Source organism: Simochromis diagramma, unplaced genomic scaffold (genome assembly GCF_900408965.1).
Source record: "Simochromis diagramma unplaced genomic scaffold, fSimDia1.1 OVJJ01000091.1, whole genome shotgun sequence".
In the NCBI taxonomy this organism is placed as follows: Eukaryota; Metazoa; Chordata; class Actinopteri; order Cichliformes; family Cichlidae; genus Simochromis; species Simochromis diagramma.
The window spans coordinates 2,165,424-2,187,252 of NW_024386901.1; the positions used below are offsets into that span (position 1 = coordinate 2,165,424).

General features: G+C 43.1%; 1 protein-coding gene across 1 annotated transcript; it reads left to right on the top strand.

The window, feature by feature from the left end:
- Window positions 1–1,919: 1,919 nt before the first annotated feature.
- On the top strand, window positions 1,920–21,726 carry LOC120735403 (TBC1 domain family member 8). Its single transcript, XM_040034770.1, has 20 exons — window positions 1,920–2,301; window positions 7,945–8,055; window positions 8,207–8,325; window positions 8,476–8,704; window positions 8,923–9,163; window positions 12,952–13,159; window positions 14,362–14,559; window positions 14,890–15,039; window positions 15,227–15,377; window positions 17,050–17,264; window positions 17,403–17,520; window positions 18,233–18,518; window positions 18,670–18,799; window positions 19,025–19,123; window positions 19,255–19,323; window positions 19,413–19,683; window positions 19,792–19,857; window positions 19,951–20,037; window positions 20,129–20,238; window positions 20,431–21,726. The coding sequence occupies exons 1-20, from the start codon at window positions 2,175–2,177 to the stop codon at window positions 20,821–20,823; spliced, it is 3,378 nt and encodes a 1,125-aa protein (XP_039890704.1). The 5' UTR covers window positions 1,920–2,174; the 3' UTR covers window positions 20,824–21,726.
- Window positions 21,727–21,829: the final 103 nt, after the last annotated feature.

The window sequence follows — 21,829 nt, forward strand, 5'->3', positions numbered from 1 at the left end:
TGCAACAGGTTTTGTTCATCCCGTGCAACCTACAGTTAACCTTAAGCCAAGGATCCAGCAGATTGTTAGATAAAACAAGTACAAAGCGCAATCGCAGTCTGCAGTGACACAGAACAGGAGTGAAACTTTGCGTGGTTCAGTTTCAACCCACACTGTGGGAGTGTCAGAGAGCGTGGGTTTTAATGGAAGCAGGTGTGAAGTGCACCTGCCGGTGGATCTGTCGGGATAATATATCCTATATTATCTCTCTATGTGTTCCTTATTACACATTTCCAGTGTTTATCATCCAGGTCCTATACAGGATACATTACAAGTCCTATAACATAAAAAGCTGTTTTCCACTCCACTGACAGTCTTTCAGTGTGTCACTTTTCACAGAAACTCTTTTGTTTTACAGTCAAACACCTGAGGGCTGTTTCACGCGAAGGTCCAATCACAGAACGGTCACTGGCTCACTACCGGAACTGGCGGAAGAGAAAGTTGGTGAAATGCGGAACAGGAGAAAATAAAGTGAAGAGCTCTCACTCTGACCCTGTTTTTCACAAACTGTGCACTTTTTTTTAAAACTTATTAATCAAAGTACAATGTGTTATAGCTGTGTAAGTTACTAACAAACCACAACTACTTTCCAGCTTTTACCTGACCACCATTCACAAGTTAGACTCTGCAGAACACGTTACAGTCATTTTCACTTATTTATTAGCTCTTTAGCTCAAAATCTGCTGCTGCTGATCTCAGTAAATCTAAGTTTCCTCTCTCATGTGGAAACTTATGCAACAATTGGCAGATGTGGTTAAAAGAGTTGCAGGAGAGCCAAAGATCAAATCTAAAGCAGACTCTTTTCATAGGAATCTACTGTAAAGGGTTAATTTATCATTTTTAAATTACAGTAAGTTTTTCCTGTTGAAATTGTTGAATGTTGAAATTTGACATTATTTTATATTGAATATTGAAGTTACATGGCACAGCTGGCTAAATAAAGCTGGGAGGTGAGTTTAATTCTGTTAAACTGTTTTTATTGCTTCTTTGACTGGATCATGTGAGTTTGAAGGGGAAAACATGTGACTGAGAATATTCTGCATAATAATGTTTTTTCTTTTTTTTAAAGCAACATTTTGGCTGTGGCTATAGTGGCTAAGTTCAAAATTATTCCACAAACGTCACATCGACAGCTGCACATTAACAAATACTCTAAAGCAGGGATGTCACACTCATTTTACATCATGGCACACATACAGCTCAGTTTGAGCTGAAGTGAAAAATTTAAAAAAGTAGTGCAGTTTCAACAGCACATCTCAGTTTTTCTACATGATAAAAAAAATGCTGCTCTTGAAGCTAAATGAAAGAAATCTGTCAGTTTGGCTCTTTCGGCTTAAATTGTAATAAATAAATGTGTAAAATTACACCAAAGGTTCTGGTAACTAATTCCTGTAAATATAAAACAGTTTCTAAAAAAGTTTCTGTTAATTCACAGAAATTATTATTATTGTTGTTACTTTTTTAAACTTTGTTTTTTTTTTTCAAAAAAACAAACAGAAAACTACAGAAATGTCTATAGTAGAAAAAAAGCTGGACATTCTGTGTCATTTGTTTTTCTACGAATTATTTACCTTGTGTAGTGTGAATGGCCATGAGAGGGTCTTTATGAGTAGGAAAAGCTGTAAAATCTGTGAAAATACAATTAAAAGTAAAAATATCTATGCCCTCCTTCTTTCTTCCAAAGCCATCCAGTGGGCCGGATTAGGGTCTGTCCCGGGGCCATTCTGGCCCCCGGGCCTTCTGTTTGACACCCCTGCTCTAAAAAGACCACTGTGGTCCATGAGTTATATTTTTATGTTGTTTCATTTTCAATCGTAACCGCTCCGCTCTGTATGTAAAGCTACGGGAACTCGATTCAGCCACCGAGTGAGTCATCGTCTCTTATAGGCGATCTGTGAGTCGTGTGTACAGCTGCTGTGTGTCTGGTGTGTGGGAGCAGACGCGGGGCGAGGAAGTCCGAAACCTGCAGCTGTCAGGAGCGCAGGATGGCCATGGATAAAGCCGAAAACCCGCCGCTGTAGGAGCGATCGGGCCACCCCCGAGCCGAAAAACAGGCAGATAAAGTTTATACTCCCCCTCTGTTGCAGAGACCGAGTCGGCAGAGGGCTCACTCCGGTCCCTCCCTGTTAGAAGAAATGTGGCTAAACCCCGATGAAGTTCTGCTCAAAAATGTGCTGAAACTCTGGGTGACCGAGAGGAGCAACGACTTCTTCCTGCTGCAGAGGAGGAGAGGCCACGGCGAGTCCAACAGCAGGATCACAGGTAAACAATAAAACAGTCAGCTACTGGAGCAACAACACCAAACAAAGGGGAGGCCATGCTGCCAGCACAGGCACATACACAGGGAGAGGGACAGGTAAAAGCACGGGTGTGTGGCAGATAAAACAGGTATAAGCATGGACAAAAAAATGGCAACGGGCGGGGTCACAGGTAAACAACTGGGTGTCCAAAGAAGGGGTGTGTTCAGGACGGTTCTCTACAAAGAAAGATCAGTGTACACGCAGATCTGTTAAATCAAAGTTCAGCACATGCCTGGATTATAGCAGCCACGAGCAATCAGGAATGCCCCCGAGCCGCATACCTGTAACTCACACCTGCTCAAACTCTGCATCCTCTGAAGGGGACGTTAAACTACACCCACGAAACGTGCGGTTAACTCATGTTTACCACCAGACCACAAACGCATCCATTTAAAACAGAGCACTTGTGTTACATTCGGACAAAGACAAATGCCTCACAAGACTCTCACAAATCGCACGAACTGCGATCTGTGAGAGTCTTGTGCACGAACCTGTGAATCAGACTTAACCTGTCAAACAGTGAAAGGACAGAAAAGAAACTGGGGCAAACAAACAAACTGATTCTGATGTATGATTCTTTCTTACGTGGTTTATTTATTTTTTATCCGAGCATTTGCTAAATGTCTTTGCTATAAAACATAAAACACACGTTTGTTTCAGTGTTTGTCAGTATTGTACAGATCACAGTTGGATAACCCATTTCCTGCTATTCCTGGCGCAGTATTCTTTGAATTCTTGTGGTGACAATAACCATAAACATCACAAGAGCATTGTTGGCTGTTTTTAAAATTTCTTTTTTTTATTGGACTTGTGTTCTAACCTGTTATGAAAAATTCCCCAAACAAAAGCCAGCTGAATTTGAACTCTGACCTATCACTGTAATTTCCTGTAGGAAACAGGCTTTGTTATGCTGTAGGGTCCTATTGTGTTAGCTGTTACAGAGGTGGCATCGTGCTGCTGTGACACTGCTGTCCTTTCTATTCTTTAGTGATTTTTCTATAAATTTCTGACCCCACACTTGTTGCAGCGGCTGCAGCTTGGCCTGTTTTCTGCCTCCTCCGTCTGGTTTCCTCTGTGTGTGTTTTGCGTCTGTGTAACAGGCTTTGCAGGCGCACTGGACACTTTTTTTTTTTTTTTTTTTTTACATTAGTTGATGTTAATTACATTAAAGCGAGCATGTGCCTCATCCACTGTCTCCTTTTTACGATCTGTCTTCTTGCTTGTGGAGCTCTTCTCATAAAACGGAATAAGTGGGACTTCCTGGCTGGAGTTTACTTTGTGTTTGTTCCTGCTGTTCCCATAGAGAGAAGACAGGGGGTCAAAGGGTCAAGTCCTGCTCTCACGTCGTTTACCATTAACTAATTCAGGAACTGTAGAAAAAAGCCACGCGGCAGAGTCTGTTTAGTGGCTCAGATTGGATTTGCTTCATGTTTCCACCTATTAATTAAATAGAAAGCCGAGTTGTGCATGTGGTCTCAGAACTCAGCTGTACAAACGCACTCTTCTGCTCTTATCACCGGTGACTACACTCTTCCAGCTGGATTTCTGAGAAGGGCTGGGTAACATCTGCAGCTGATCAGCCCGTTCACATGTTTCTATTTCAAACTAATGCCTCTCTCGTGTTGTTTTTAGTGTTTCCTCATCCGATCAGCGAGCCTCAGTTCACCACTCCAGCCTGAGCACAAGAAAATGATGTCCCGTTTATTAATTTTGATGAGTTCAAGAGCGGACAGAGATCACGGCGTCGTGGATGTGAAAGCAGACGTCTGTTTTGCTTTGCTGCGAGCCTCTTAAAGGTCGCCTGCAGTCATCATGTCTCCACAGCAGTATTCCCCTACAATGTGACCGTTAGCAGAGAGAGGCAATGATTCACCGTGGCTCCGTTTTATTTTCTGGAAGCTTCACCAGTGTAAACCCCGTCTGGGTTTGTGGTGACAGATGGATAGTTTTGTGTTGCCAGGCTGCCGGATTTGCAGCTTCAGGCAGGTCAAGTTTGAAGCTAAGATGTGGTTTACATTTGGCTGATCGTCAGAGCTGTCTGCTGGAAAAGACTTATCTTTATATTTCTACCCCCTCGTCTGCTGAGCGTTTCACCAATATGGGCTCTAAAGGGCTCACGAGCTGATGTGCGGCCTGAATTTGATTATTATTAATCAATTAACATAAAAACAACATCGTTTCTGAATGTTTCTCATGTCCATTGAAATACTCTGTGGATTTATGACTCTCTTTGGCACAGTCATGCGGCCTCACGGCAGGTTTTATAGGCTGACTAGCCTGAAGTTGTTGAACTATACTGAACCTCTTATAAGCAAGCATGCGAGTTCCTTTTCTGTTCATGCAGATTTGTTTTTGTGTCTGCGTGTGTGTACCAAACCAGAGAAGACACTGCTAAACACAGAGATAGAGATCTGGTTGCCCTCATCTTTTTCAGTCATAGCTTTGAAAAGCAGGGCTGTGCTCAGCTCGGGTGGGCTGATCTCACTGATAATGGCGTCTTTGAAAGATAAAAATTCTTTAATAGATTAAAGAAAAGCTGGGTTGCAAAACGTGAAAGTACCTTAAGGGGAAAAGTCCCAAACTTTGTCTTCTAATAAACCTTTTAAAAGTATTAGAGAAAAGTTAGACTAAGGGGCTTTGGGGTACTATGAGCCAGACATATTGGATTTGATGGCTGTGTTGACCTATTACAAATGAAATGCATCCATTTGGTCCTAGTTGCTGAAAGTGTCATTTTTAAGTGTCGACTGTCCTTAGTTGACTATGGTTAAGTGCGCCTGCAGGCCTGCAGAGAGGATGTGGCTACACAGCTCTGTGCATATCTTATCACGATCAATACTTTGCATTAGTCCCTGTATCCAGAGGTTTTGTGCGATTTCCATACGTGTTATTTTGGTTATAGTATTCTAAATGGGTTTGATAGCCATCAGTGTGGGTTGTTGACAATGTGAAACCTTAAGGAACCTATTTTTTTATTATGTTTCAAACTCTTATGATGGGTGTGGTACTGCTCATGAAGCAATTTGAACTTATAACCCAGTTTTTCATACAAACCAGGTTCTGTGAGTCTTTATTTTTATTGTATTGTCATTGTCTATTTTCAAATTGAAGAATGTGTGTAGCTACTCTCTAAGACCTCTGGAGTTCTCTTAGGTCATTTGCTATGTTTATAATGGCGATTAAGCTATCACTTTCTTATTTATCATAATGATTTTATTGTTTTCTACTCTTTCAAAGTTTGATGGACTTCTTGATTTCAAGTCAGAATATTGTCTGCCTCAGTGTGTGATTTTGCACAGAGGAAATACAGAATAAAAGTGGCACCAAGAGTGTAGTTATTTGGAGAGCATGATGCAGATTAGCTATGGTTCAGGAAGATGAAAACCTGATGACAGTAGCCCTATTGAGACCCGATGAAAGCTTCAGGCAGGACGTGGAACCATGTGTGCCTGGTCTGTTTCTATTTGCCTGACGACTGCAATGCACGGAGTCATTCAAATTTATGAGGGTTCGGGGCTCAATTTTAGCTTCAAGAACATCTGTGGAGTTGATTGCAACTGTGGAGATGCAGATTTCCTGCCGGATTTTGGTATTAAAACTGAACTGAGCAACTGTTTCAGTCGTCTGCTGAAGAGATGGGTGGATATTACATGCCTGATTACATTCGAAGTCCCTCTGTTTTTAAATGAGACTCATCAAAACCGTAATAAGGTTGGCTTCGACCTCTCTGCTGTGCTGGATGTGTCTTAAGTGGTAGTTTTTGCTGCTCTATTTGTCTCTTTATTGTGATTATGCCTTTGAGGGAAGCTAATCTGCATGCTGCCTGAAAAGTTTCCATTGGAACCAACTACGGTTTCCTCATCATCTGAGCCATATTTTATAATAGGCAAACACGTGTAGTGCTTCTCATAGACAGCAGACATGATAGGCTTTATGATAACTGATCTAAAGCATACTAGCGGAATTAAAATCAACAAAATATTGGAGTTAAAAGCAGTACCAGAATTTAAAAATATGCAGTGCACGCAGTAATGTGCAAATGTTTTAAACCGTCCCTCATTTCTTCATATTTTTCTAGAAAAACGAGAAATGGGTGGAGTGATCATTGAAACTTGTACACATGGGAACACAGTATATAAGGTAAAAACAGAGTTTGTACAATTGCAACTCTTCGATAGACTTTCTTAAATTTTCTTTAAGTAGTCTTCAGAGCTCTTCTTTAGACGTTGGCTGCCTTTTGTTCAGTTCTCTGCTTCAATAATGTTGAGGTCCAGACTGTGGGGAGGCCCATTGTGTGTTTTTCTGCACACTGCACTGTCAGTGTGTTCGGGATCATCGTCATGCTGATAATGAAGCTCTTGGCAGTCAGTTTATTTCCAGATTGATGCTTTCAAACTTTAAGTTGGTTCTTTGCTAAGTTGTTTGTCACGTGTATACACAACATTTGTTCATCCTTTGTGTTAAATGCCCTTTTTGCATTTGAATGATTAATCCATAAGGTCAGCATTAAACGGATTAAGAAACAAGCAAAAAAAACCCAAAGCAAAACAACTTCCCTCCTGAAAAGGGTCAGGCAGAAGGACTGGACTGAAAATAAGTTAAAAGCAGCAAATATTCAAAGAAAAACTTTAAAAGACCTTCAGAAAGCTTTGAGAACTATTGCTCAAGAAGAACATTTTTAAGAAAGAGGGGTGGCTCAAGACTTCTACACCATGCTGTACAAGCAGAGCAAGTGCAGGCACATTACTAAAAGGCTGTGCAAACATATAGGTCATTTGATGGCTTTTGAAAGACTCCATGGGAAAAGGCATTAATTGCTCTGGCGCTAATACTGAAGTGACAGAAGTTGGCCAAAAAAGATGAAAATGCTACATTTTCATCATTAATATTACCAATGTTAATGATTATCAAGAAATAAAAAAATAAAACCCTTTGTAATTCTAAAATAAAACAAAAATATAAATTAAAGGAAAGTGGATGGAGTGAAATCATGCGATGGAAAACCGTCAGTTAGGCTTATTGTGTATCCTGAAATTGGACACTGAAAAGTCCCTGCCATATGCAGTGAGTGTAATCCGAGATAAAGACCAGAGATGTATAAAACTCACCAGTCTTGTCCTCTTGGTGTTGGAAACAGCCTCTCTGGGTGTTTCCAATTTCTCCTTCTGTCATGCAGAAGTGAAATATTGCTGTCTGTTCGAGAGCTCTTCAACCCCGTCTCACTCCGCTGACAGGGAGACTGAAGAGTGGCATTAGTACACTTGTGAGATTGTGTTTTTCTGGTTGTTGTAGTTGAGGTTTATGTGATATTCAGCGATTATTTAAGCAATAGATGTGTTAGATCTTCTCAGCGTGTATGTGTCCATCACCTGCTGCTTCACTGCTGTGAGAGTTTAAAAGGCTGCAGACAGTATTTGAGCTCTTTCGCTATTTTTTATGTCCACTGTTGGCTACTTTGGGGTTCATTATGGCTGCAGCAGGTTGCAGTATTTTGGCTAAATAATTCAGAGATAAGAACAAAATATTAACACTCACCAGGAAATGACTTTTCACACGGCAGAATTCCCACTGATTACTGATTGTCTGTGCTTTGCCATCTCTGCAGGGCTCCTGGTGGGGGCGCTTGACAATGTTCTGGACTCCACTGCCAGGGTCACTCCCTTTCGCATCCTCCTCCAAGTTCCCGGCTCCCAGGTCAGCTGGATCATTGCCAGTGGTGAGCTGAACCCTTATGCCTTTTTTATGTTTTCATCTGTGTGCCTGTTGTGATCTGCAGCCTTGGGAGATTCCTGCATACTCGGTTGCCTTACCTTGACTCATTTGACCGGCCGGAGATGTTAAATTCTCTCATTCTTTGCTTTCATCAGGAGCTGCCATAGAAGAGGTGAACAAGCACTGGGACTGGCTGCTCCACAACCTGCTTCACTCTCTGTCTGTGTTTGAGAACAAGGAGGATGTTGCCAGCTTCGTCAAAGGAAAAGTCAAGGTCTGTAAATTGCCAGCATAGTCATAAAAACTCAGAGAGGATGAGTTTTAGATTGAAAGATGTGATTTTCTCAAAGGTTTTTAAACGATGTGGTTGTGAGCCCATTTAAAAGTAGGCTGAAGTAATGACTCCAGCTTTTGTCTTCTGCAGGGCCTTATCGCCGAGGAGGTTCAGGGACGCCAGGCGGCCCAGGAGGATGACCCGGGGAAGTTCAGGGAGGCGCTCCGGAAGTTTGAGGTTCACTTTGGCCTCCCCTCGTCAGAGAAACTGGTGACGTACTACTCCTGCTGCTGCTGGAAGGGCCGGGTGCCTCGGCAGGGCTTTCTCTACCTCAGCATCAACCACATGGCCTTCTACTCCTTCCTGCTGGGGAAGGAAGGTCTGTACTCCAAAGTGAGAGCTCTCATTTTCAATCTAAAAGACTGCACTTGTTCATCAAATTGGTAATAACGGTACTCAGACTTTGGCATTTGGAGAAACTCACATTCTCTTTTAACAGTATTAGAAAAGCTTGCTGTGTAAACTATAGTGAGTGCGAGGTGGCTCTAAGCTCATACACTCAGTGGGATTTTATTCTCTTCTTCCTTCCCCCTTCAGTCAAGTTTGTGATTCCCTGGGCAGAGGTAACACGGTTGGAGCGGGTCTCCACCGCTTTAATGCCGGAGGCAATTCGGGTCACCACACGGCAGCGGCAAAGGGAGTTCTCCATGTTCTTGAACCTGGACGAGGCATTCGGAGTCATAGGTCAGCTGGCTGACATTGCCCTGAGGCGGCTGCTGGACAGCAAAGGCCTAGAGCTGGACCGAGTGCTGCAGCAGCCCGCACGCATCACCAAAAGGTCAGTGCCGGTTCAGGTGTGTGCTAACAATACAAACAGACAGTGAGTTTCTTCATGTGAGATTAAGCAACATTAGGAATAAAACAAAGTTATCCACAGAAAGGTTTTAGATCTCACCCTGGGTCAACACACCTGAATCACATGATTAGTTTGTTACCAGGCCTCTGGAGAACTTCAGGACATGTTGAAGAGGTCATTTAACCATTTGAATCAGCTGTGTTGGATCAAGGACACATCTAAAAGCTGCATGATACCAGCCCTCGAGGCCTGGAATTGCCCACCCCTGTTGTAGACCCTTTCAGGCACGAGTCATTCAAATATTGCAATTATGCTTCTCTCATAAGCCTTTGGTGAGTCAGCCTGAAACTCACTACTTCCCTTTTTACACACAGCAATATTACTATGTAGATTCCTGCCTGTGCTAACCCACTGAGTCAGTAACTCGGTTACTCGCTTCACTCACAGTCTCACTGCTTTGCTAGTCCAGCATGAAGGCTGCTGAGCTCAAAGCATCACAGAGCCCACGCAGATCTGCTCAGTATGACGGAGCAAGCGGAAAATTTACGCTAACACAGCCTCCCTGACACACCTGCTCGGGATGCTGCAGTATTAACAGTATTACTACAGAATAAGAAATAAGTAGGTTTTATAGGGTAAAAATAATGGAATTAAAAACAGAAGTCTGCTTAGGCGTTAGGTTTTATTGTGTTCTCAGCCTCACAGAGCTGCCGTTTCACAGCACAAGTTCAGTATCACAGGAACAGTGTGACACAGCTCCACTCCTGTAGCACTGCTGGTGCAGCGGTTTTTGTGGTGTGTGTGTGCATGTGTGTGTTTGTGTGCGTGCATGGCAGGGGGCAGCTTTCCAAAGCAACAACAAACATGGCGACAGAAGTTGTGCCGTGTTCTTTTGTGTATCTGTGTTGTTGTGTTTTTTTTGTAATGCAGGCATACACTTTGTTTATTTTTCTAAAAAAAGAAAGAAAGAAAGAAAACCCAAACAAACCTCAAAACCATTACAGGAAGTCAGGTTCAAAGCTTTATCTAAAAAAAAAAAAAAGAATTTGTGCAATGCAGGTGCCCGACTGGATAACACACCACATCACAGTAGTTGCTTTATATGTGTGTGTCCATGCATGTGTTTGAAGAAGAAGAGGAGGAAGGAATAGAGCTTGCTGGATAAAGAAAGTACAGAGGGTCCAGAACGGGCAGGATGATGAATAGAAAAAGAGGAACTGAACGTGTGGTGATGAGACTGAAATCACAAGTGGCAGATGAAGGCAGCCAAATTCACAAAGAGAAAAAGAAATGGGACTTCCCATGGACGTTAGTATTAACATACTTCTTTGCTGGGATCCTCTCTTCCTCATTCATAGCCCACTCATAAAAACATCTGCAGTAATTCAGTTTCTATTCTATTTGGACTCTTTCTATATATATTATGAGAGGTCACATAAATCTGCACGCCAGTCGCTGTGCTGTGTTTCACATTTGAATGGTAAAAATGGTAAATGGCCTGTATTTATATAGCGCTTTACTAGTCCCTAAGGACTCCAAAGCGCTTTACATATCCAGTCATCCACCCATTCACACACACATTCACACACTGGTGATGGCAAGCCACATTGTAGCCACAGCCACCCTGGGGCGCACTGACAGAGGCGAGGCTGCCGGACACTGGCGCCACCGGGCCCTCTGACCACCACCAGTAGGCAACGGGTGAAGTGTCTTGCCCAAGGACACAACAACCAAGGCTGTCCAAGCCGGGGCTCGAACCTGCAACCTTCCGATTACAAGACGAACTCCCAACTCTTGAGCCACGATCGCCCCTAATGCACATGACTAATGCACATGTCGCAGGATGTGAGAAGTAAGCATCTAAACATCCAAATAACAGGGCAGAATGTTAAAAATGATGGTCGCGCTTTAAACAAATGTAGTGTAAAGTGAAAGGATTGTGTTATAGCATATATACAGACAACGAACAGTTATTGTCTGTTGCATTTTAGTCGTGCTGGGGGATCTTCTTTTTCAGATGGGAAGTAAAAACATTTGGGTCAGAAAATAGAGGACAAAGAGCTGTGTTTAAAATTGAATTGATCTCCTCAGGGCACAACCAGCCTGTCTCTTGGCAGTTTAGAGGTTGGAGGCAGAAACTCACTTCAAATCTGTTTTGCATCTTCAAGAACAAAGCCTACGTTTCTGCGAAAGGAGTTAAAAAGCAAAAATAGATTTCTTGCTTTTGCGAAAGGGTGACCAGACATCCCTGAAATACAACGCAAGCGCTCTCACCGCAGCTCTGAGGTCGGTTTGTTTTACCGACCAGATGGAGGTGCTTGTCACTGAAGCGTGGAAGTGTAAGACGACTCTCCTACAGACACATGTTCGATAGACCTGCTTCACACCAACATCTTTAACGTGGAAGAGCACAGTCGAATTTGAATTTCGGATTTTCTTTAATCCACACAGGGTCAAAAGTACACAGACAGCCTCTAACATACGTGGCGCTGAAGGTTCTACAATGTCTTTTAACTTCACAAGGCTGAAGCCTATTAATTCATCATTGGTGAAGTCACTATTGACAAGTTATTCAAGCTTGACCGAAACTTGCAGCTGCCCACATGGAAAAGCCAAATGAATTCTGGGGAAAGTTTTGTGGTCAAATGAGACAAAGATTGAGCTATTTGGCCACAGAAAATGTGTTTGTGCCACCACATGTGGAGCATGGTGGTGGTAGCATCATTCACTGGGGCTGTTGTTGCTACCCGTGGTCCTTGTGCACAAGGTGGATAGAATAATGCAGAAGGAGGACTTCCTCCCAATTATTTAACTTCAACAGCTAGACGGTTGAAACTTGGACACAGTTTAGTGTTGAAGTATGACAGTGATACCTAACATGCATCAAAACTGGCTTTTGAACTGACGCAGTGGGCTAACGTTAATTTTGATGCTTCAGGAATGGGTTTCCTGGCCTGTCCAGTCATTACACTCTGCAAAAAGAACAGTTCAAAGAAATCATTAAAATTACAACCACATTCATGATGAGTATATTTAAAATTCTGGCCTCAACTGTTCTGTTATATTTATTTACAGAGCCTTAAGTGATGTGATTTGTCATGTCTGTCATTGGTAAATGCAGCTTAAATAGAAAACATGAAGAGCATTTGCACTGGGAAAGGATAAACGGTGAGGAAACAAGGGCGCTTCTCTTGTCTTGGAAAATTATAGGGTGGGATTTAAAGCTCTGCAATAAACTCTGCCGAGCAGCACTGCACTTAAGTGTTCTATTCTTGCACTGCAGTCGATTATCACGCACATAGCAAGGCCGTGCTACAGCTCCTCTTTGTCTTCGTTTAATGTGACGTTGACACAGTCGTGCATCATTGAGCGCAGCGCGTTTGTTCAGTGTTGAGCGTCACTGTTGCTGTTGCCGTTCACTGGCACAGCTTCTGTACTCCATTTCAAACAGCTGATACGGTTTTGGTATTTTGGAAGCTGTTAATATACAAGTTTAAGGCCTTTAAGGACCAGAGCTTTATTCTGCAGAGATTTATCTGTTTGCCAGAAATGTGAAGATTTGATTTCCCAGCCATAATAAGTACTGTTTATATGTCCCTGTGTGTAGTTTTTAGTGAAAGTGAATGAGACGTAAATATTTTTTGTCCTTTTGGACCCGTTTCCTCACAGACTGAAGTTTTTGTAATGTCATTTGCTTTTGCTTTCACTCCCCCACCTGTCTCAAACTGCCTCATTGTCTGACTCTTCCTCTAACGATCTCCCCCTCCCAGGATCCTAGAGGAGCAGGCTATTAGGGAATATGTTCTGGCTCTGTTTCGACTCCCACGGAGTGAAAACCTCTATGAGGTGGCCTCCTGTTCAGTTTGGACACCACACGCCCGCTGCCACACAGCCGGGACTCTCTACACCACCGACAGTTATCTGTGTTTCTCCAGCCGAGAGGAAGGCAACCTCATCCTGCTCATACCCCTCTCAGAGGTACAGTACTTGCCATTTAGCACATTATTAGAGCTATTACATACTTCCCTCCCTGACATTTATAACTGTGGCCTGCAGATGGCTCTCATAAAGTACAAAAGTTCAAGTTAAATCTTTAAGTGTCTCATAAAACAATAAACATAATGGACAGCAATCCAGGTTAAAATGCATTGTAAATGCAGCCATGTGGCTAATTAAAAGACTGCAGGTGTCTACAGGAAGTGACAGAAGGCCCAAAAACCTTTGGTCCCATGTCATGTGATACAGTTAGTCGTGACTACCTGAACATAAATGCACTTGTTAATGAAAAGTCTGGCTTCATCTTTGCTGTCCCTATAAGACAGCTTTCACAGGGAGTCTTTGTTTATTCTGTCTGCTGTGGTTAACCGGTAACATGTGGACTGATTTCATGTGGTTGATCACGTGGCGCCCTGCAGAAGGAAATGAAAACACACTGTATACACTTTGTTAGCTCTGTCAGGAATGTAAAGGAAGTGGCTTTAGTAGCACTTGTCTCTTTGACACAAATTAACAGCCAGATTGCAAACTGTAAAAAAAACATGAAGGTGAAAAAGACAAACTTTAAGCATTTTGGGGGAATTCAGTCTTTTAGATCCTAGTTTGTAATAAAGTCTTTGCAGTTCATTGTGAAAGGAAGAGAGTATCAATTCAATTCAATTCAATTCAATTTTATTTATATAGCGCCAAATCACAACAAAAGTCACCTCAAGGCGCTTCATAGATACAGAGAAAAACCCAACAGTCATATGACCCCCTATGAGCAAGCACTTTGGCGACAGTGGGAAGGAAAAACTCCCTTTTAACAGGAAGAAACCTCCGGCAGAACCAGGCTCAGGGAGGGGCGGGGCCATCTGCTGCGACCGGTTGGGGTGAGAATTAGCCGGTGGTTCAATCTGTTCAGTCATTCATACTTTCTAATCCTGTGTTTTCTATTGAAGTATTGTCTTTCACAAACCTAACCTACCCCTCTGCTCCTCCTGATTCTGCATACTTCGTACGTGGCTGCAGTGTTGTTAGTAATTTCAGCCTCTTGGATTCCCACTTTTGAAGATGTTTCTCTTCTTTCGATTCCAGCTTGAGCAGCAGGAGCCAGTCTGCATTCCTGCTCTGTTTTTGCACAAAGAACAACTGTGCGTGTGTTATGATGCGTTACCACTTCTTTTGGCCATTTTTGTCACCAGGTTTTGTCCATAGAGAAAGCAGACAGCACCAGCGCGCTGCCCAACCCTGTCATAGTGAGTATTCGGACTAAAAAGGCCTTCCAGCTGATTGAGCTGAACGACAGAGACGAGCTGGTTGAGAACATGAACTCCAGACTTCGAGCGCTGCAGTGGAAACGGTCCATGTTCCGCAGCAGGAAAGAGGGCAAGAGGAGCGTGGTGAGTGGGATGTTTAATTGGGTGGGACCTGCCATTTATACGGATAATGGAAAATGAAACAATGCAACAACACAACAGAAAGAACTAGTCAGTAATGTTCAATACACTGGGTTGTTACCAAAATCATAAAGACAAACGGTTGCTAGAAGCACTTTATGATGTTCTCTCTAATCAAAGTTAAAATGCCATATGTGGAACTGGAAACATTTCCTGTATGACGGCTAAGGGAAGTACTGCAAGCACTGTTCAGCTCTAATTTCAAAGGGATCCAGTCATAGAAATATTGTTTGTAATTACTGACGTTTCTTTTGTTCCTCACATTTTCCACAGAGCTCCCCAACACCTTACTACACCTTCTATTATGACACTGGGTACTCTGATGAAGAAGAGATAGAGGAGCATGTCCTGCGCAACACTGTCAACAGTGAAGCTCTCATGACGGCCTTCCACCAAAATCAACCAGGAACCAACGGCAACAAGGTGGGAGGAGTCTGAGACACTGTTCATCTAAACCTGTAACTTGATATATAAATAACCAATCGAATGAATTCAGAGTCACTTCAGATCTGATTTAAAAGGCTCGTCTCTCCCTAAGAGTTAGAAAAGAACAATATCCATCAGCTGAATGTAGTAAGTCAGGATCAGGAAATGTGTGTGTTTGTGTCAGAGCACGGATCAGGTGAAGGAGCGGCTGTGGGAGGATCATTTCTCTGAGTTCGGACGTGGCGTCCACATGTTTCGCACAGAGAAGATCCAAAAGCTTGTGGCCATGGGGATACCAGAGTCACTGCGAGGGGAGCTGTGGATGATATTTTCAGGTATATAAATATATATGTGTATACAGTTGTGGTCATAAGTTTACATAGCCTGGAAGAAGTTATGCTTTTTTGTTTGTTTTGTCCATTTTTCAGAAATAATGATAATACAAAAACGTTACTTTCACTCACGGTCAGTAGTTGGGTTAAATCATTTATCCACAGCTGTGTTTTCCCTTTTTAAATCATAAAGACAACAGAAACAAGACCCTGATCAAAAGTTTACATACCCTGGAAGTTTTGGCTTGATAGCATAGGACCACGCAGATAGCATCAATATCACTGAGTTACTGTACAGAGAACAGGAAGAGGAGGCATTTTGCAAAGAAGTATGGACAGCTTTATCATCTGAGAAAATAAAGTACCTCATCCATAACTACCACAAAAGACTTCAAACTGTCATCAATGTTAAAGGAGGCAAAACACTATAAGAACTATTTCAAATATCTTAATAACAGACCGCTGCACACGGTCTGTGCTGCACAAGTGAAGCATCGTGTTGGTTCAAGGAGGCCATGCAGTCTTCTGATACCCATCAACACGTCAGATTAGCAGAAGTTAATTAGGCTGTTTTAGCCTGCACGCAATTGTGGCACATCTGCAAAACTGGAACATATTTCCTACATGCTATGTGAAAATTGTGGTGTGTATACATATACATACCCCAATGTTTCAATTTTTGTATTGAAAATTATGCAGTTTAATGTGTCATTGTACTCTGAAATAAAAGCAATTGGAGTTAAAAAAGAAATCATGGAATTAATTTATTGACCAAAATGTAATCTAAACTTTTGACTCATCAAAGTCGCCACCTTTGGCAGATATAACTGCTGAACACACCCGTGGCGTTCTTTCTACAACAGGGATATTGTTCAGAAAGTTCCTCTCATATCTGTCGCAGATGTTCTCATTAATGTGCTGCACTTGTAGGTTGCTTTGCTTCCCCTCTTGTGTCCAGTTCATCCCAAACCAGCTCGATGGGGTTTAAGTGCTGTCTGCTCCATGTTTTCAAGCTTATCATCTTGTACTTTTTACCAGAGGTAAAATTCTGGCCTGGCTTGGACTCATGTTTTGGGTCATTATCTTGCTGTCGGATGAACCCCTGCCCAACTAGGCTCATACCAGAGGGTATTGCATGGCGCTGCAGAACGCTGTGGTTGCTGTGGTTAATTATGAGCGATACACTGATGTATCTGCTGAGTAAAAACACAGATGTGGTAGGCCAGCACACACAAAACAAGAAGACACACTTTGAGATTAAATCTAAGTCTCACTGTGGTCCTGGCCCCAGCAGGCAATGAATCACTGTAAGGGTCCCCACAAGTATGGAATTACAGGTGTGTGTGTGTCTGTGTTTAAACCCAACCTGGGCTTCACATCCTCTTCTCTGCATCTGTTGTTCCTCAGACAATGGCACTCTTTCAGTCAGTCAGATTTTATTTTGGTGTGTGGTCCGTTCCTCTGCTCATTCTCACTTCCTTTTATCCAAACATAGTTCCTGTGTGCCGCAAAGAATAACTAAAAATGAAACCGATCGAAGGTAAAAGGCACAGGTGTGCAGAATAATTTTAACCTGGGATTTTTCTTATAGCATTTATATATATATATGTCGTTGGGGAACAAAACTGGGTAGCAGGTCATTCTCCGTTCTCTAATTCCTGTGTGGTTTGTGCAGATGCATCCTCTGACCTAGGGTCCCATGAGGGCTACTACGCCAGCTTGGTGCAGAAATCAATGGGCCATAACAACCTGGCCACAGAGGAGATCGAACGGGACCTGCACCGCTCACTGCCAGACCATCCCGCTTTCCAAAACCCAACGGGCATTGCTGCACTCAGGCGCGTCCTCACTGCGTATGCTCACCGCAACCCAAAGATCGGATACTGTCAGGTAAAGGCGTTTAAGCAGCAGTATTAGTCATTTTTGTAATGGTGGCACTTATAGTGTAATACTAGAACCACTCATGTGATTCAAGTGTTCATCCTGACTTTAAGATGCATGTGTGAATTTTGCTTTCTCTCTCACTAGTCTATGAACATCCTGGCATCGGTGCTGCTGCTGTATGCTAAAGAGGAAGATGCCTTCTGGCTGCTGGTGGCCGTGTGTGAAAGAATGCTGCCCGACTACTTCAATCGCAGGGTCATAGGTAAAGAGCCCAGAAGCTTTATTTGCTTGCAGCCACGCTTTTAAAAAAAGCACATAAGTGGTTACTGTGTTGCTGCTGTTACTGTGGTGCATGTACCGTTTCTGAGACAGGCTTTCAGAATAGGCATTATTTCCTGTGTTTGTAAAGGTGTTTATTTTTGCCCTGCGTGTTGCATTTGTAGCAATTTCCTTTTCCTTTTAATGTCCACATGTTTGTGGGCGTCACTTATTTTTGAAAGAACAGTGATTGTGGTCTGAGACTCTGTAGAAGCATAGATTCACAACATTACTTAAAAAAAAAAAACAGTAAACAGTTTCCACGTTTCAAAAGAGGCAAAAAATCCCCACAAAAACCATTGATATATTTATTCTGGCAACAACCTGCCTCTAGTTAAAACACGGAAACCACATTAACATTACTTGTCTTTACAGAACACAGCAGCTATTTAGCAAAGAGAAGTAAAGCCTTACTATAAAAATCTTTTGTGGAACTGCAGAACAGCACAGACTGAATAGCATGTTTATGCTGCCATCTAGTGGTCAGAATGATGAAAAAGCCATATATTAACGAAAAATGGGCATCAAACAGGTCAGACTTATGAGAATCATAACACGTCTTGAATATATTTAACTTGGAGAAAAATTTGGACAGGCTTACATCCAAGGCCGTTCTTTGCCCCAACACTGTCTGACTCCACCGCCCTCTCCTGCAGGCGCTCAGGTGGACCAGTCGGTGTTCGAGGAGCTCATCAGGGAGCGTCTGCCAGAGCTGGCTGAACAGATTCCAGACCTTTCCACCCTCTCCTCTGTGTCCCTGTCTTGGTTCCTCACCCTGTTCCTGAGCGTCCTGCCGTTCCACAGCGCCGTCTGCGTGGTCGACTGCTTCTTCTTCCACGGAATCAAAGCCATCTTCCAGCTTGGTCTGGCTGTGCTGGAGGCCAATGCTGCGGAGCTTTCGTCCAGCACAGATGACGGGCAGGCGCTTATGATTCTCACAGGGTAGGTTTGCAGCTTGCTGGTAAAGCAAAACTCAAAGCATTGTGCCACTGATTGACATGAATGCTTTGTGCTTTTGTCTGCATTGTATGGTTTATAATTGTATGTGCACGGGTGGAATTTAACACCTCGTTGGTTTTCCTATGATTCCCAGTTTTCTGGACCAGGTTGGAAATGTAGAGTGCCCCGGTTTTCCGTCCTCCTCGCCTGCTGCAGAGGAAACTAGCTGCAGTGTCGCTAAGAGGCACACAAACATCACTGACCTCATCAATGACTCCTATATTGTAAGAGATGCACATTTTTTGCCTGATATTTGCCTTAAATAATTAGTTTGTGCACATTGTGCACCAGCTCCTTTACTTGTTTTCTTTCGCTTCCTTTTGTTAGATAAGTGAGCTTTTCACCTCTGGCTTATTCAACTACATTTCGCTCTACTGACCTTCTTCATAATCCTCATTTAGTCATCACAGTTCATGAGATATCTTTCATGCTGTGCTCTCTGACCTCAGAAATTCGGAGACCTGACAGTGCGGCAGATTGAGCAGCTCCGCTGTCGGCACAGAATCCAGGTGCTCCAGGCACACGAAGACACCACCAAAGAAAATGCGGTGAGAAGACTGACACAGAATCTCAAACATCTTTAAAGCTGCTCAAAAGAAGCTTGAAGGACACAACAGTATTACACATACCCAGCTCTCAGCTGTTTATAATGCTCCCTTTTTTTTATGCGCCTTTACAGTTGAGACTGGTGTCGCCAGATGTTTCCATCCCTGCAGAGAACTTGCCTGACATCTACGATCTCTTCAAGGTTATTTTCCTTCCTTGCTGACAGACTAATTGATGTGTGAAAGAGACCTTAAATCATTTTGTTTTCCTCTGTCCTCCTCCTCCCTGCAGACGGAGCACTTCATCACGCTGTACTGGGGTGACAGCAGCGCGGCGGCGGCGGCAGAGGCAGCAGCGTGGCACTACTGTGACTCAAATCGCTCCTTTATAGAACGGCAGTATCGGCTGGACCGACCTCAGTTTAAAAGCCTGTACGGGCTGCTGGTGCCGTGGCCCGATGTCTCCAACCAGCACACCGACACGCTGGCCAACCGCACCTTCACCCTCCTGGACCAGGACTGCGACAACCTGGTCACCTTTAGAGACTTTGCCAGCTGGCTGGGTAGGTAGAGGGAGGACAGGCGGGGAAATGGAAAATGCATAAAGCTGAAATAAAAAGAAGTTTCACTTTGCTCTGTCTCCTCATGTTTTTTTTTTTTTTTTTTTCCAGACACGCTGTACTTTGGGGAGCTGAATGAGAAAATAAGGCTGCTTTACTGCCTTCACATCCCTCCAGGTTATTCATTATGTGAATATGATGACGAGTTATTGAGCTCTACTCTCATGTCGGCGATTTATTGATTCCTTTTGTGTTTGTTCGCATCTGCAGCTCTGACAGAAACTGAAGATGACCCCTCGGTTATGAAGAGCCCCCTGCTGTCCACAAACAGACCTCTCTATGTTGATCTGCCCCCTCGTCAGTGCAAACACGCTCCCTCGTCACGTTATTGCACTTATCAGGGGGATTTACTTGTGAGGCTGAAGAACTCTCTCTCTTGTTGTTGTAGGTGATGACGGTGAAGTGACAGATTACCAGGATCAGCTGAAGCAGATGCTCCAGGATCTGGCCACAGAGAAGGAGAAAGATGTGGAGAAGCCTCTGCCTCTCATGAATCAGGTATAGGAGTCGCATGCTCTCACCTTTCTTGTGTAAATTCAGAGTTTTGTTGTTTTTTGTTGTTTTTTTAGATGTATGAAAAAAGTCAGATTTCTGACAAAAAGTCAAGACAAAAATATGTATTCTGCGTTAAATAATCAGACAAACATGCAGAAGTTTGTTAATTAACTCTCTTTGTTCCTTCTTGTGCAGTCGGAGTTCATCCAGTTCTGTAAAACGCTCTACAGCATGTTCCACCCGGAGGAGAACGAGCTCTTCCAGGCTATCGCCACAGTCACCAGTCTCGTGCTGCAGATCGGCGAGGTCGGCCATCGCGGTAAAATCGCCGGATCAGAGGCCAACAGCCAGGAGGGCTCGACGGCGGCGGGCGGAGTCGACGCCCGCAGAGGCAGCAGGAGTTCGGCAACAGCGGACAACGAGTGGACGGTGAGCTACGCTCAGATCCTGGCCTCACTGCTCACGGAGCAGGCGCTGGTGAACTTCTTCGAGAAGCCTCTGGATTTGTCGGCCAAGATCACACAAGCCAAGGAGAGTCAGTATCAGCAGCGGGCGGGTTTGCTCACTCTGCAGCGAGCGAGCAGCTGACTCGAACGTGAACAGCAGGCTGCGAGCTGCAGCAGTGTCGTGTGATGCTGAAGAGCCTTAATGTAACCTGTGATATTTGTCGTGCTGATAACACGACTGCCGGGTTTCTTTCTAAGCCCTCAAACTGCTCTGACCTCTGACTGAGGACAGAAAGATGTTTTCTGTGAACATTTTTGAGAAGAAAAATGTTCCGGCCAATTCCAGTGGTTGACTCACTGGATCTGGGCATAAGATTTTTCATTTAGTCCATTTTGGGCCATGGGAAACTTTACCTATTACCTTCTTGTGTCACCAAAAGGATGCCTGCAGCTCAGCTGTGTTTCAGTCCAATGATTTGTCACCACTTTGTTGTGTTTTAAAGTGTTTACTGGCTGTGAAGATAACGCTCTACGCTTCGTCCCACTCACTTTCTCATCAGAAATCTGCCTTATTTAAGTTTTACCTGTAAACCTTGCGATCAATGATTCAGCATTAAGGACAAATCTAGCATACGGATAGTGTTCTTTTTTTTTTTTAATGACTAATTTTATTACTTCTATTTCTTTAATATTAAATGTTTTCAAACACACGCTCTCTGATTAAAGATATTTTTGAAAGCTTTTTCAGAATACTGGAAAAATAAATCAGCATTTAATGAAAGCAGGAAAAAAGATGACACATTTTAAATAAAAATGTTGGAGGAAAATCACTTCTGTTTTCACTTCTTATTAAGAAAAATTAGACTGGCAGCAGGATTCACATCATTGTTCAGCCTCAGACTTTTATTTATTTTTTTAAATGTTTTCAGTGTTGGGAGATTATTGGTTCACTGCCGTGCTTTGCCTTTCACCCAATAGTGCTGGATTTTTTTATAACTACAAAAATGTTTATCAGCCCATAAAAATAAATCCAAGTTTTCTTTGATCTTTACTCATTTTTCTCAGCTCCTCAGTCCTCCTGCCTGTGACCAGGACTCGAGTTGTTTTTACCCTCGATGTATGAAAGACGCGTGACACAGCTGGAACAT